The sequence below is a fragment of the Micromys minutus genome (genome assembly GCF_963924665.1).
Source record: "Micromys minutus genome assembly, chromosome: 12".
NCBI lineage: Eukaryota > Metazoa > Chordata > Mammalia > Rodentia > Muridae > Micromys > Micromys minutus.
Window position 1 is genome coordinate 37,542,416 of NC_137981.1, and position 14,955 is coordinate 37,557,370.

The 14,955-nt window shown below is 35.1% G+C and overlaps 2 protein-coding genes across 6 annotated transcripts in view; one reads left to right on the plus strand and one right to left on the minus strand.

Annotated features, from left to right (window-relative positions):
• PPP3CB (protein phosphatase 3 catalytic subunit beta) overlaps positions 1–14,955 on the plus strand; it is a 47,637-nt gene that overhangs the window by 23,513 nt on the left and 9,169 nt on the right. For 2 of the 5 annotated variants that reach the window (XM_080926082.1, XM_080926084.1), the window contains exons 9-12: positions 1,074–1,199; positions 8,582–8,659; positions 12,749–12,775; positions 14,715–14,799. In XM_080926082.1, the coding sequence (XP_080782208.1) occupies positions 1,074–1,199; positions 8,582–8,659; positions 12,749–12,775; positions 14,715–14,799 (316 nt within the window). The remainder of the gene's footprint in view (positions 1–1,073; positions 1,200–8,581; positions 8,660–12,748; positions 12,776–14,714; positions 14,800–14,955) is intronic. The other 3 variants (XM_080926083.1, XM_080926085.1, XM_080926086.1) reach the window with 3 other exon arrangements.
• LOC308427841 (mth938 domain-containing protein-like) lies at positions 4,963–5,555 on the minus strand. The gene has a single exon (XM_080926087.1). It carries the CDS (start codon positions 5,483–5,485, stop codon positions 5,117–5,119), a length of 369 nt encoding a protein of 122 aa, XP_080782213.1. The 5' UTR covers positions 5,486–5,555; the 3' UTR covers positions 4,963–5,116.

A 14,955-nucleotide genomic window follows, 5' to 3' on the forward strand; every position in this document is an offset into this window, starting at 1 on the left:
GCTGTACTTCAGTTTTGAATATATCCCTTCTAATCCTTTGTTCTATAAAATAGTATAACCAGAACCTTAAACTTAGGTAGGTATGGTCATCTCTTCATATTGGGACACTAGAAATAAATCTAAAATTGAGGTGAATATGTATTCTGGGATTGTTTAGTTATATTATTATTTTCTTCTGGTTATTTTAATAAGTTATTTTCCCCTAAATGGAGTAAAATACTCCTTTGAAGTAGTTCATCTGATTTCATATGCTAAATGTAAAAAACACATTTCTACACTCATAATTTCTAACTTGGTGTGGTTTTTTGTTTACTTTATTGAATTTAGCTGTTCTTATTAGATTGCCTGCAATTAAGGGATTTTTTTTTAAAGATTTGTTTAATTTACTTTATGTGAGTACACTGTAGCTGTCATCAAACACCAGAAGAGGGCATCAGATCCCATTACAGATGGTTGTGAGCCACCGTGTGGTTGCTGGGAATTGAACTCAGAACCCCTGGAAGAGCAGTCAGTGTTCTTAATCGCTGAGTCATCTCTCCAGCCCCCAGGGATCTTCTTTAATTTCTCAACTTTTTGAGCTTTAAAACAACTAGAAAATTGCTTATTGTCATTTTGTGTTTTCCATAAAAATTGATATTCACAATTTTGCATTTAGTAGTAGTACATGTTCATCATTGGATATAATGTAAAACAAGCATTCTGAAAGGAATCTGAAAATTTGATTAATAATTATTAAACATTTTATATGTTTACATATTTTAAACTGGGCATGGTGGCACATGTTTTTACTCTGAGCATGCAGGAGGCCTAGGCAAGTGGATCTCTATGAATTCAAGGCTGACCTACTCTACATAGTGAGTTCTAGGACAGCCAGGGCACTAAGTGAGATCCAGTCTACAAGAGAAAATTAATGTGTGTCATAGCAAAAAAATTTATCCCTGTTTCCCACTATCTAACTTGGATCCTACTTGTCTCTGTATCTCCCTCCTCATAAACAGTTACTGTGTTTTATGTGTTTGATGCTCTTTAGGCTCAAGATGGCTTATTAGACTGATGCTTACCTTCCCTTGCAGCTGCTGTACTAAAGTATGAAAATAATGTGATGAACATTCGACAGTTTAATTGTTCTCCACATCCTTATTGGTTGCCCAATTTTATGGATGTTTTTACATGGTCTTTACCATTTGTTGGAGAAAAAGGTATGAGTTTTGTTTTTGTTTTTACAAAATAATGATTTCTTTTAGATTTACTCCAGCTTACTATTATAAATGCATACTTGCTAGAGGAAATTGAAGCCTGGTCCCACTGTGCCCACAGCTGTACGTGTGTCTGGGTGTGGACATGACAGCTTCAGTGATATTTTGGTTTGATGTTTACAGCCCCCATGAGTGAGGATGTCTGGGGGACTGGAAGAGGGTTTATAAATAGCTTGATATCTTCAGCTGTTGGATTTTCTTTCATTTTGAGTTAAGCGTAATCTTTTATAGAAGGTTAGCTTTGCTTTGGAGTGGACACTTCTGTATTCTAAAACCATTTGTTGAGATTTTACAGCAGTTAATGGGAGAATTTAGTAGCTGTCATTTTGGCAATATTCTCAGTGGATTAGAGAAATCCAGGTTCTCACCTAACAATTCTCCTATATCAAAAAATATACTTTTTTCTTTTTTTAAGAGAAATGATACTTTCTAACAAATGTTGAGAAATAACAATTAGAATGTTTACCTTTCAAAAGTAATCATTGGGCTTTTAAAGAGATTATAAGTGCTGTTTAAGATTTTTTTTCCTAGTTGTATAAAATTCTTAGGATTTTGTTGCCCTTTTCACAATAGTGTTCATTCTTTCTTTCTACCTCTTTTTTCTCTTCTTTCTAAAAAGGCAATGCATCAGATGTCATATGCGTCAAATTGACAGTGCAAGAATACAGATAGATTTATAAAACCTTTTGTTCTATATCCCCTCTATTTTTTTTTATACCTCTTTCACATTATAAAACATGTCACCTCTGCCAAGGCAGTTTCAGGTTCTAAAATCCAGAGTTAATAATTGCACTGTATATGTTATGTTAGAGTTTCAGTAGATTGCCTTTACTCATTGCATTTACTCAGTAGGTCTGATGTTAAGTTTATATGGAGATAGAATTACCCACGTTAACATTTGAGAAGAGGACTAGTTAAGGGCTTAGGTGAAAGGGATGCATTACACTTACAACCTTCTATCTTTGGGATATGAGAAATAGTTCCATCATAGCATCATCAAGCTAAAGGGAATTTAAGAATTCATCTTGGTCACTGTGTTGCCTTTAGGCTAGATTGTAGCTCAGTTACTTTTAATTAAGGGTGGAGTATGAGGATCAGAATAAAGCAAAGGGAAAGGGATTAATTTGTACATTCTAATTTAGTTATACCTCCCTATACTATTTCAAACATCTAATGTTTCTGCTATGAGTGTTTAAACAAATCACAGCTTATAAGTATATTTATTAGTTTGTACTGTCTACTTGTTGAGAGATCAGAAAATTTAAGCAGACTTCTATTTGTTTGCTACAAGTGAGGAGAGAATGGAGAGTAGTAGACTACTGTGGGTGTTTCTACACTTGACTGTTACCAAATGATCTTTAGTTCCTTCCTGTGAATTTTTTTAAAGATTACATTTATTTTGTGTGGGTGTGTATGGAGTGCATTGCATGCATACACATGAGTCATGCACATATGTGGAGGCCAGAGGAAGATGTGTGAGAGTCGGTTTTCTTCTACCATGTTGGTCTTGAGATAGAACTTGGGTCACAAGGCTTAGCAGCAAGCATCCTGACCCACAGAGCCATCTTGCCAGACTTTGGTAGTTCTTTTGCTACTCTAATGCATTAAATAATTTTGTAAAGTTTGGAAATGTTGAGCTGCCTCTGACAGAACATTCTTATAAGCATAGCAGGGGGAGTAAGAGGGTAGAGGCTGTAAGGAGTTTGAGGTCAGCTTAGGTTTCATACAATACTCTCTGTTCTTTGGACCTAGATAGATGGCTCAATAGTTAAGAGCATGAAGTGTTTTTACAGAAGACCCAAATTCATTTCCCAGCACCTGAGTCAGGTGGCGCACATCTACTTGTAGCTGGAGCTTCAAGGATGAACCAACACCTTTGGCTTCCACGAATACCCTGTCTTCAACAAACAAACAACAATCTCTTGTATGGTGTGGAAATACTATAATTTTATGAACATTTTTCCTATGGATCTCCTGTAAAATATAAAAAAGTAAATCTCAAAAGGTTAGTGTCTCCACTTCTGGGCATATACCCCAAAGATGCTTTAACATATAACAAGGACATATGCTCCACCATGTTCATAGAAGCCTTATTTATAATAGCCAGAAGCTGGAAAGAACCCAGATGCCCTTCAGTAGATGAATAGATACAGAAATTGTGGTATATTTACACAATGGAGTACTACTCAGCTATCAGAAACAATGACTTTATGAAATTTCTAAGCAAATGAATCTAGAGAATATCATCCTGAGTGAGGTAACCCAGTCACAAAAGAACAGACATAATATGCAGTCACTGATAATTAGATACTAGCCCTAGAAAGTAGAAAGCTCTCAATATCCAAGAAACAACTCACAGACCATATGAAGCTCCAAAAAAAAAAAAAAAAAAAAAAGAAAAGAAAAGAAAAAAAGAAAGGCCAAAAAGTGGAAGCCTCCGTCCTTCTTAGAAAAAAATAAATAAATAAGTGTACAGCACCCTCTCTAGAGTCGAGTACACCTAGACCTTAAATCATCAATAATTCAAGAAGTAGCTCCAAAAAAAAAAAAAAAAAGAAAAGAAAAGAAAAAAAGAAAGGCCAAAAAGTAGAAGCCTCCGTCCTTCTTAGAAAAAAATAAATAAATAAGTGTACAGCACCCTCTCTAGAGTCGAGTACACCTAGACCTTAAATCATCAATAATTCAAGAACTAGCTCCAAAAAAAAAAAAAAAAGAAAAGAAAAGAAAAAAAGAAAGGCCAAAAAGTGGAAGCCTCCGTCCTTCTTAGAAAATAAATAAATAAATAAGTGTACAGCACCCTCTCTAGAGTCGAGTACACCTAGACCTTAAATCATCAATAATTCAAGAACTAAGAGTGTAGCCTAGTGGCAATTCTTGACATTTAAAAATTATTATGTTTAATCTTTACACACCAAGAAAACTTTGACTATTTCCATGTTACGTTTTGTTTTACATGTACTTTATGCTCATTGTAACTAGTAAGATTTCAATGCATGCTATCAAACCTTTAAAAAAAATCAAGTACTAACAAAAATATATTCATATAGTTTTATGCATAAATACTTTAAAAAACCTGTACATGTGTCTCTGTTTTTTTTTTTTTAAATAAAGTTGAAAACAAAAAAAAAGGTTAATGTCAGTAAGATGTTTCCAGCTGATAGAAGTACTTGCCATGAAAGCCTGACCTCTGAGCTTATTCCCCCAAGCCCACAGTGGGAAAAAGAGAGTTCCCCTGCTGAATGCTTGGATTAAAATGTGAGCCACCACCATCTGGTTTATACATATAATCTCAAAATTTAAGAGGTAGAAGTATGAGGCTCAGGAATTTGAAGTCATCCTCTGCTACATCTTAAGTTTGAGTTTGAGGTGAGCCAGGTCTAACTCTACTCTCCCCAAATCTCAACACTGAAAAAATTCAGTGTATAGTAATATTATGAATTTTTGTGTACCAATTATTCATCCTCCACAGTTAGTAAATCACCACCAACCGTTTGTTGTTAATATTCCTATTTAATATTAGTTCTCTATATCTAAACTGTTTTGAAGCAATTTCTTTTTTAGATATTTTAGACTATCTCTAAAATTATGGAGACTCAGTTTTTTTTTTTTTTTTTTTTGTTCTTCAAGTTTCAACCTTTATTTTTTTTTGTACTTTGAACCTAATACGTAGTACAATATTAAACATCAGCAGATCTCTCTTTTCTGATTTAAGCTACCTGGAGGGCAAGATTTTGCCTTAGCCTCCCATCAGTGTGTCCCAAGAACATGAACATAGGTCCTGAATACACAGGAGAGGCTGAGGTGGACAATGGTAAGACAGCCATTGCTGCCTGGAGGTTTGTTCTCTGTAGCTGTTCTCATCAGCAGGTGGAATGGAAGACACCACCTACCCTTACCCCCTGGGCAGCCAAGGCGTTATACTCCTTCACTGCCTGCTCTGTCTGCAGGACCCGCACAGCAATGCCTTGTTTCTCCAGGTACTCCACAGTCGAGGGAGGCACCTTCAAGGCCTCACTCATTCCTCTGCCAATCACAAGAGTCTGCACACCCTTCTCAGCAACTTCCTTTACGTCTGCTGGCTGTACTCCAGGAGAATGCTCAGTTCCTGTTTCTCTCCAATCCCAAGCCCGACTGCCTCCTGGCCAAACTTTGCAATCCTTATAGGTTAAGGTAGAGCCTTGTACTTTCATTTGTCCCCAAGAGAGGGAGGCAATTTTCGGGGAAACCATAAGTAACTGAGCTGAAATGCAGCGCTCCTGTTCTCGGTCGCTCCTCCAGTCGGCTCCGTGCTTTACCTCTCCCTGCAGCTAGTTAAGTCGGAGACTCAGTTTTAAGTCCACATAAAATTGTTTGTTGGTTTCTTAATACAGAAAATATAAAACCATTTTTTGAAAGGTCTGTGCCACCATTGCCTAGCCCTATTTTCATAGCTGAACTGAATTGGTAGACTCTTGTTTATTGCCTCCAATTTAAGGACCTTTACTCAGAGGTCATACATATAAGACTCCCCTCTCCTTCCCTTCCCTTCCCTCCTCTCTCCTCCCCCTCTCTTTTCTTCTTCCCTCCCTCCCTTCCGTATGTTCTGTCTATATAGCTCATGTTTAACATAATTTTCCCTGAATTCATGGCCCTCTTGCTTCTTTCTCCCCAGATGTGTGTTCATGCCATCCATCCTCATTTAATGGTCTTTTTGTTTGTTTGTTTGTTTGTTTGTTTTCAGAACATTTTACAAATCTACAAGTTATTATTGTCCAAGAGTCCATGTTAATCTCTGTGGTGTTCCAGTTTTAGTGTATGTGCTTCCAAAGCCAGCATTAGTGGTCACTCTTATTTCTTCCTCTTACCATTCATTATCAGCTTTAAGCAACTCCTAAAGTGAATTCTCCCAAACTACAGATCATTCCAGTAACTGTCTCGTGCATGTTTTCTTTGTCTCCATTATTATACTTAATACAGCAATTATCTGCCAGGCTCCTTACACTGTAGGTTTTATGAAGACGGAGAGTGCTCGATTAATATCAGTATTCACTGGTGCACAGCTTACAGTAGATCATCAAAAATAGTCTCAATGGATTTGCCTGTTACAGACGTTTCATTTAAATGTTGGTATACAATATGTAGTAGCTTGTTTGTATGCCCCCCTTTCTGTATTGTTTTTGTGTGCGTGTTCATCTATAAGCTGGTACAAATATGTGTAGGTACCAATTGTATGCACAGACATGTGGACGCCAGAGGACAAACTTGGGTGTCATTCATCCTCAGGTGTCTTCTACATTGATTTTTGAAATTGTGTCTTTCACTGACTTGGGAGCAGCAAAAAAAAAAAAAAAAAAAAAAAGAGGCTAGCTTTATCTTTCCAGCTCTGGGATTACATATCCATAGCACTTTGATTCATTGATTGAGACAGGGTCTTAACTCTGTAGCTGTCTTTGAACTCATGTGGACCAATCAAGGCAGGTAGTACCACTTCTGGTATATCCAGCTTCTTATGTGGGTATTGGGCATTGAACTCAGGTCTTCATGCTTGCACAGAAAACTTTATAAATTGAGCTCTCTCCCTGGTCTTATGTTTTGTTTCTGTTTTTGAGAGTAGGTCTTACTGTGTTGCTCAGGATGGCCTAAAACTTGTGATCCTTGTGCCTTAGCCTTATAAATGTGATTATAGGCCACTGTGCCATCATTCCTGTCTTCTGTAACATTTTAAAGATCTATCCATGTTGAAGAATGAATCTGGACTTCATTCCTTTCTATGACTGAATAATACTATACTGTATTGTGTGGATATACTACCTTTTTTTATTAATAATTGTGTTTCATATTATATATACTTATATGTGCATAATAAATGTGTATACATATTCTAGATGTAAATCTCTTTATTTATATTTTGATATTCACTTTACATCCCACTCACTGCCTCCCTAGCAGTCACTCCCTCCCACAGTTCTTTCCCCCTCCCACTCCCCTTCTCCTCTGAGAGGGTGGAAGCCCCTCCTTGTATCCCCCAACCCTGGAACATCAAGTTTCTGCAGGGCTAGTTGCATCCTCTCCCACTTAGGCCAGACAAAGCTAGAAGAACATATCCCCATGGTCAGGCAGCAGCTTTTAGGATAGGTCCTGCTTTAGTTGTTTAGGAACCACATGAAAACCAAGTTGCACATCTGCCAAGAAGGGGGTGGGAGGAGTGTGTGTGCGTGTGCATGTGTGTGTATTTGGGGCTAGGTTCTACTGTGCATGTTTTTTCCTTGGTGGTTTAGTCTCTTGAGCACCCAAGGGTCCAGGTTAGTTGACTGTTGGTCTTCCTGTGGAGTTTCTATCTCCTTTGGGGCCCACAGTCCTTCCCCATAAGAGTCTGCAGTCTCTGTCCACTATTTTGCTGTGGGTCTCTGAATCTGTCTGAGTCAGCTGCTGGGTGGAGCCTCTGAGAGGACAACATGCTAGAATCTTCTGCAAGCATAACAGAATATCATTAATAGTGTCAGGAATTGGTGCTTGACCATGTGCTGGTGATTGGTTGGCCATTTCCTCCAGACTCTGCTCCATCCCGTTTCTGCATTTCTTGTAGACAGGATAAATTTTGGGTTGAAAGTTCTGTGGTACTTTGATAGTAGTTTTGGAAGCAATTTTTACTTTGTTTTTGAAATTGCATCTTCTTATGTTGCCCAAGCTATAGCCAGACCTATGATGAAGCAGTGCTGCTCAGTGCTATGAGTACAGCATTGGCACATGCTTCTGTGGCTTGTTTCAGAGGTTTGTAATTTTGATGAAATTTTCATCTAATTCCTAAGAATTAATTACCTAATTTATAAATATTAACTCATATTTTTCCTGAGTATTTTATGGTTTTAGTGAGTGACTTTCGTTCTGTTCTGAGTTAGTTTTCATATTAGTATGTTACGGGCAGGAGGGTGTCTGACTTGTTCCTTTGCAGTAGACATGCAGTTATGAAAACCATTCTATGTCTGCTGAATTATTTTGACACCCACATTAAAAAGAATCAACTGACATTAACCATGAACTTTTATTTATGGACATCATTTACCTATGAGACCATTTTATAACTTCTTCATAAAATGGAAAACTGAAGTCTGATTTATAGGTCCTCTCAGATGTTATTTTTTGAAACTCTTATATTAGTAGACTTGGTGTCTTTTAATTTCAGTTTCTCAGAGTTCTTATCTATTAAATTGTTTTCATTTTAAAGTTTTTTAGTTTTTAAAATTTCATCATTCCTGCTATCACAAGGTATCATTGAATTATTGCTGTACATATATGTGGACAATAGTATGTCAGCATCTAACATATTCTCTTTTCTTTTTGAATAGTGACAGAAATGTTGGTAAATGTTCTGAGTATTTGCTCTGATGATGAACTGATGACAGAAGGTGAAGACCAGTTTGATGGTATGAATACTTATCTTGCTATTTCTAATTATGAAGTGATACCTCTTTAACTACTGAGTTTCAGTGCACTCTGTATGAAAAAATCATTTTTTTCCTGTGGCTATCCTACTTGATAAGTGAGAATTCACCCACTCCTTCTCTTCAGAGTATACATGCATGCACATGCACACACACGCACATTTTAAGTTTTGAGAATAATCTAGGTTTTTTTGTTTTGTTGTAGTAGTAGTAGTAGTAGTAGTAGTAGTAGTATGGGACTTTGAGGAAAGAGGAAGTTTGGAAGAAAAAACAGAAACAATGGAGAGTTGAAAGGATGTGGTTCTTGATGAATACAGACATTACTTTTTGAAGAGGGCAATCTCGTACAGTGTGGTTCATCAGAAACATCTCTGAACTTTTACTGTTATATTTACTTTTTTGTCGATGAAAAGGATCTTACCAATCTTTTTTATGTAGGTTGTTCTCACTGAAGTGCACTTATATTTTAAAAGACCCCTTTCTGAAGAGATTTTTGGAAGCTTTTTTTTTTTTTTCTACAGAAACAAATACATGGTTGTTAGCTCTTACATAAGCCAACGAACTTGTGTGCCTAATGCATATTTATAGTATGTATAAAGGAATACCATTAAAAATTATTAGGTTTTATGTTTTGAAATTTTCAATTAAATATTAAAGCTACTTAAATTTTAACAGTAAATATAAAAATAAAATAGCTTAAAAAGTGGAAAACTTACATTCCTATTTTTGTGCTTTGTGTATACTTTCTGTAGTGTACTAATTTTATATGGTAGTCAGCATTAAGATTCTTTGTTGTGCTAATTACTTTCTACATATTTGTAAGATTTAAGATTTAATAGGGAGATATTGCCCTTTTTCCCCCTTTTTATTCTCTCCTACACACTTTTTTTTTTTAATAATTTTTTGAAATAGCATCTTACATACTTCAGGCTGGCCCCAAAACTCACCCTGTAGTTGATGACCTTGAACTTCTAATCCTCCACTTCCTAATCACTGGGATTATAGAAATGTGCCATCTTCTTTGGTTTTTTCTATTATGTTCTTTTATTAATGTACCTTTATTAATAACTTAAAAGGGAATTTATGTTAGTGTTTTTGGGGAGGAATTAGATAAGAAACTTTTTTTCTCCTGAGTTTCTGTTATAAAATATTTCATCATACATAGCTTATTTTTCCCTTAAAAATGTAAGTAATTGTAATTTCTGTATCACTGCATCAGTTGGTTCAGATTCTAATTCCTTATGAATGCCTCTGAGGCTTCAGGCAAATCGTTTTCACTTCTGGATTTATGCTTCCTTTATCAATTTGAGAATAATAATTACTATTCATGTTATAGGTGTTGAGATAATTTGAGATGATGATTGAAATAACTCTTGGCACATGCCTTGTATGTTTTTCATTTTCTTAGGTTTTCTGGCAATTTGTCACATTTGCTGAAATTTTCAGTGGGTATTTTAATTGGTTCATGTTAACTATAAGTGTAGTATTTTGAAAATAATATTTAGCTCTCAAACTAAATAGTTTTTATAATTATATATCATATAACTTATACAATTAGTACATTTACTGACATTTACTACACTGAATTTATAATTACTTAAGTTAGAATTAATTTTTTGACACTTATAAAGTTAAATTGAAACTTGTATTTTTTTTTTAAATTCTCACTACTACTCAACTGCTATATTTAACATCTTCTTTGTCCATATTCAGGAATTCATCATTGTTTTAAAGGAATTTTTTAATATCTAGTAAGATTGGTAGAATTTTTTACACGGTAATTTATGTTTTTATATATAACTTCTAGAAATTAGTCATTTGCATTGGGCTGGTAGTATTTCCTTACTTTTGCCATTGTATTTTTTTCATTGTTGTTGTTAGTGTTGCCAATAACATCTTAAGTAGGAGTAGGAATAGGTTAGTTTCTTGTAATAAAAAGAAAAATTTTTATGGTTAAGGCTAACTTACTACTTGGTTTAAGTACCTATAATTTATGCGAATTTTTAAAGATTTAACAAGTAATATACAAAAGGTTTTATTAACTGTTCAAAACAAACAGGGAAAAGGACACATAATTTATCAGCTGCCAAAGCATAGAAGCTTTAGAATATATATTCCTTTTAAATAACTTGTATTTATCTTAATGTTTTTTCCATCAAGATATAAATTATGCCAGTTTATTTATTTGTCATATTATTCTTGCATTCCAGGGATGAATTAAATTTAATTATTAAAGAAGCAGTGTTACTTGATGAAAAGATAATGTTTTAGTAGTACCTTTCACTTTCATTCTTAGCTATGTAGTCTTGGAAAAGCACCCAGCTTTGGATCTTCTCATTTATGAATTGAGAGAACAGAAAAGATGACATTTTACTCTCCAGTATCTTTTACAGTTTTCTGCACCATTTATGACATTGTTTCTATGGGAAAACAGCGTTCTCTTTTGTATTTTAAAAGTAGGTCTCCTTCCCTTGTTAGCGTCACGAGTGTATTTACTCTTCTTTTTTTCACCCTTTCACTAACCAAGTGTTAGTCTCAGAAATTCTGAAGATTCATAAAAATATGAGTCCAGAAGTTTATATAGCGGAGTGGGAGTGGTTTGGGAGAGAACGCATTGAAAGATGGAGGAGAGTGGAGGAGGGTGTTCCGATGGACACTGAAGTTCAGCATAGGATCCAGAAAAGGACTACTGGAAGCCCACCTATCCCCATGCCTCCATGCTTCATCCCTTTTACCCTGTCCTTCTTTGTCACTCCTTTCTACCTTCTTTCACCGTGATGGCATGACTTCTCTCTTTCTATCTCTTTTCCTGCACCTCAGTTAAGCCATCTTATGGATATGGGGAGAAATTTGACTTTAGAGAGAAACTTGGTAGATTGGACTTTGCAATGGAGGTAGTATGAGGTTCAGTTTTTCTGTAGAAAAAGGGAGAAAGTAGGGTTAGAGATTTTCCAGTAGCAGGAAGTAAAGAGTATGTCTTAATGATTCACTTTTGAGATCTATTAAAGTGGATTAAGACTCTTGTCGATGGCTCTTTGGTACTCTGCATTGTTTGTTTAATGATTGTATGGGTTGTTGCTTTTCCCTCAAGATAAATCTGTATAAACATTGCATAGAATATGTAGCATCCTTTTTAGAGCTGTTAATTATGAACACATTTTTGAACACTAGTTTCTATGGTATTAGAATGCATACGTTTCTTTCAGATACTATCTTTTGTCCTCAATTTTTGGTAAAAGAAAGGCATAATCTATGTGTTAGTGTCAATAAGTTAAACTCTAGCTCCTATCATGTATCTTAGCATCAGAATATAAGATCTGGAAAACTCAAACCACCTCTACAGCTACTCTTAAAGCTATTTACTTGGATTGAAGCAATCTGTCACTATTTTTGCAAAAAGATGTCACTCCGTTTCCCAGATTGGATTGTAACAAACAGCACAATGTTAAATTTGAATATATGCAAACATTCTACAATTCAGATTGAAGAAATCATGTCATTTTGTCATGGAATGTGGGAGACTCAACTTTTTTTTAGCTGGGAGTGGTTGAGGCTTTTCACTGAGAAAAGTTACCTACATTTCCTGTATATGCTACAGATTTTGCATATGTTGGTGTCCGTGAAGAACCACACGCATTTGTATCTTATTTGTGTCATTGCTTTTCACTTAACATACTTTCATGGATGGCATATTTCCTTAGCGTTATGGCTATAGATGTGTGGTTGTTAGCAGTCTTTTATTGGTCTTATGTGTTTTCATGTTTTTCTCCTGTCTCTTAATTATGTCTATGTTCATCAAAAATTAAAATCACTTATTCATAATTTCTTTCTGTACACATATCTTTTAAGAAATCTCTGCTTTAGAGTTCTACCCTATAGCATCTGTCTTTTATTCACCAAATTCTATAGTACTACATTTTTCCAAATTTCAAATATGAGGCCTTCATTTTTTCTCCTTCTTTCTACATTCATCCTTCGTACCACTGCCAAGTTAAATTTCTATCTTTTTATTTGTCTCAACCACCTTTTCTCCATCATTCACTTCCTTTTTTCTGGACTCTCCATCTGAAGAACGGCTCATATATGGCAATAAAAAAGGTACAGACCAGACAGAGTAACATTGTTTTGAAATATGACTTTATAAGTTACTTCATGTCCGTGTAAGTTGGCACATTCATTGACTAATGTTTTAAGAATCTTTTTGGGCCTTGTGCAAATTTAGCCTGACACCTAATATAACACTTAGTATTTGATGTTTTAGAAGTCATATTCCAAGACATCTGTCTTTCTGTGCATGGAAATAGTTTTCCCTCTTTTCATTCCTCTTGTTTTAAAATTTCATTCTTTTGCTTATTTGTAATGTTTTGTACTTTTCCCTGCATGATTAGGGGTGTTTGATCGTCTTATTCCCCAAAGTATTTTTAAAGTGGACATTTACTTTAATATGATGCATGATGTGTTTGTAGACTGATTTTAAATCCTGATTTGTACAGTGTGTTTATATTTAAAATTTTTTTAAATTTGAATTCAGTATAGTCTTCATATCATTTGGTTTTACAAATATATAAATTAAGGCTGAAAAGGCAAATGTATATTGTTATAGCCATTCTTCTTAACCTACTATTCTTTATACAAATCAAACTTTTTAAAATTTCTGCCAATTTAAAAATAAAATTTATAGTAATTTATTAGAAGAAACTTAGACTTTCTCTTTGGAAGAGTTATTTAATAAACTCAGGGGTTTGTTTTTTCTTTCTTTCTTTATTTTTGTCTGTAAAATAAGGAAATATACCCAATATGTCTTCAGATTCTGATATCCTTTGATACTTAACCTTTTTAGTTAATCTGAAGAACATGCCTTTGATACTGTAATGACCACATAGTTTTTGGCGTGGAGCTTCAGCGCTCTCTATATTATCCTTTAGAGAATAACACATAGGATACTAGAGCCCTGCCCTCTAAATACATGCTGTTTTCATCCTTGAACTTGGGGTTTTTTTGTTTTGTTTTGTTTTTTTTCCTGTTTTCATTCTAGGTCTAGTCATCATCTTAGTTTTTAATTACATGTATTTGTAGTCTGAATTTTCAATTAAATGCTGTCACCTATAAGACTTCTGGTTGTTCAAACTTCTGCATACCTAAGGTGTATTTTGCTCTAGCATCTTGGCTTTTCCTTGTCAACAATGGTGCTTCCATATGTGTGTTTTCATCATGTTGAAGCACAGGTATAAGGAACACACTCTGATCCAGAGTAACTCTAGTTGCTAGGTATGTGGTAACAGTACTGAGATTGTTGTTCTTGCTGGAGACCAAGGGAAGGAAGAGTGATTCTTTGAGTCTGTCCAGCCAAGGAGCCAGTTCTTTGTTGTATTCTTTAGCCAGCTTTTCAAGGGAGTCTTTTCTTACTATTTATCTCATATTTGCCTATGGAAATTTAAAGCTTGCATGATTTTAGAAGACGGGTATTCCATGAAGTTAAGAGATATTCATTGTTTCTAAAATACTTGTCCCTACTTTGTGGTCAGCTTTGTAATTACTGTTACCTTTGTACATTTTTGGAGATTAGCTTAGAGTAAAGAAGCTTATTCTTTTATAATACTACATATTTCCACTGTGCATGTTAAAGGCTTTTGTGATAAACAGAAGTCTTCCATTTGTCTAGTCTGCATGCCATAGGCTCCCATGAAAATTAAAAAACTATAGGATTGTTTCTATTTTTTGTCATTTGCTTTGTAGTCCAAGTTGGGCTCCAGTCTCCCCATCCCTACCCCATTTTACTCCTCCTGATTTAGTCAGTGCTGTAAGATAATTAACGTTTGTGAATTGTTCTTTTCAGTTCCCAATATTTGATTAGTTGGGCTAATCATTGAGGGACTGAGAAACTTTCTGGCATGAGTTTATCTAGTTTCCTCCATGTGAGCTGGTAGCAGGAGACCTGGTATTGATTTAGATGAGTCTGGAATATGCTAGTAGAATAATAAAATAATGCTTGAATGCCCTAAACTTGAGCCTTTTTTTCTATTTATTCCATTGAAAGTAGGTTCAGCTGCAGCCCGGAAAGAAATCATAAGAAACAAGATCCGAGCAATTGGCAAAATGGCAAGAGTCTTCTCTGTTCTCAGGTACTGATAGGTTTTCCTAATTGTTTCCAAAAATAATTTTATTGTATTTTATGAGCATTGTTCTGGTTGATACCTAAAGCAGCTGGTTTTCTTTCTATATTGAAACTAGTTGTAGGGTTATGTACTGTTGAAGGGAATAGAAATTCATTTGAAGCT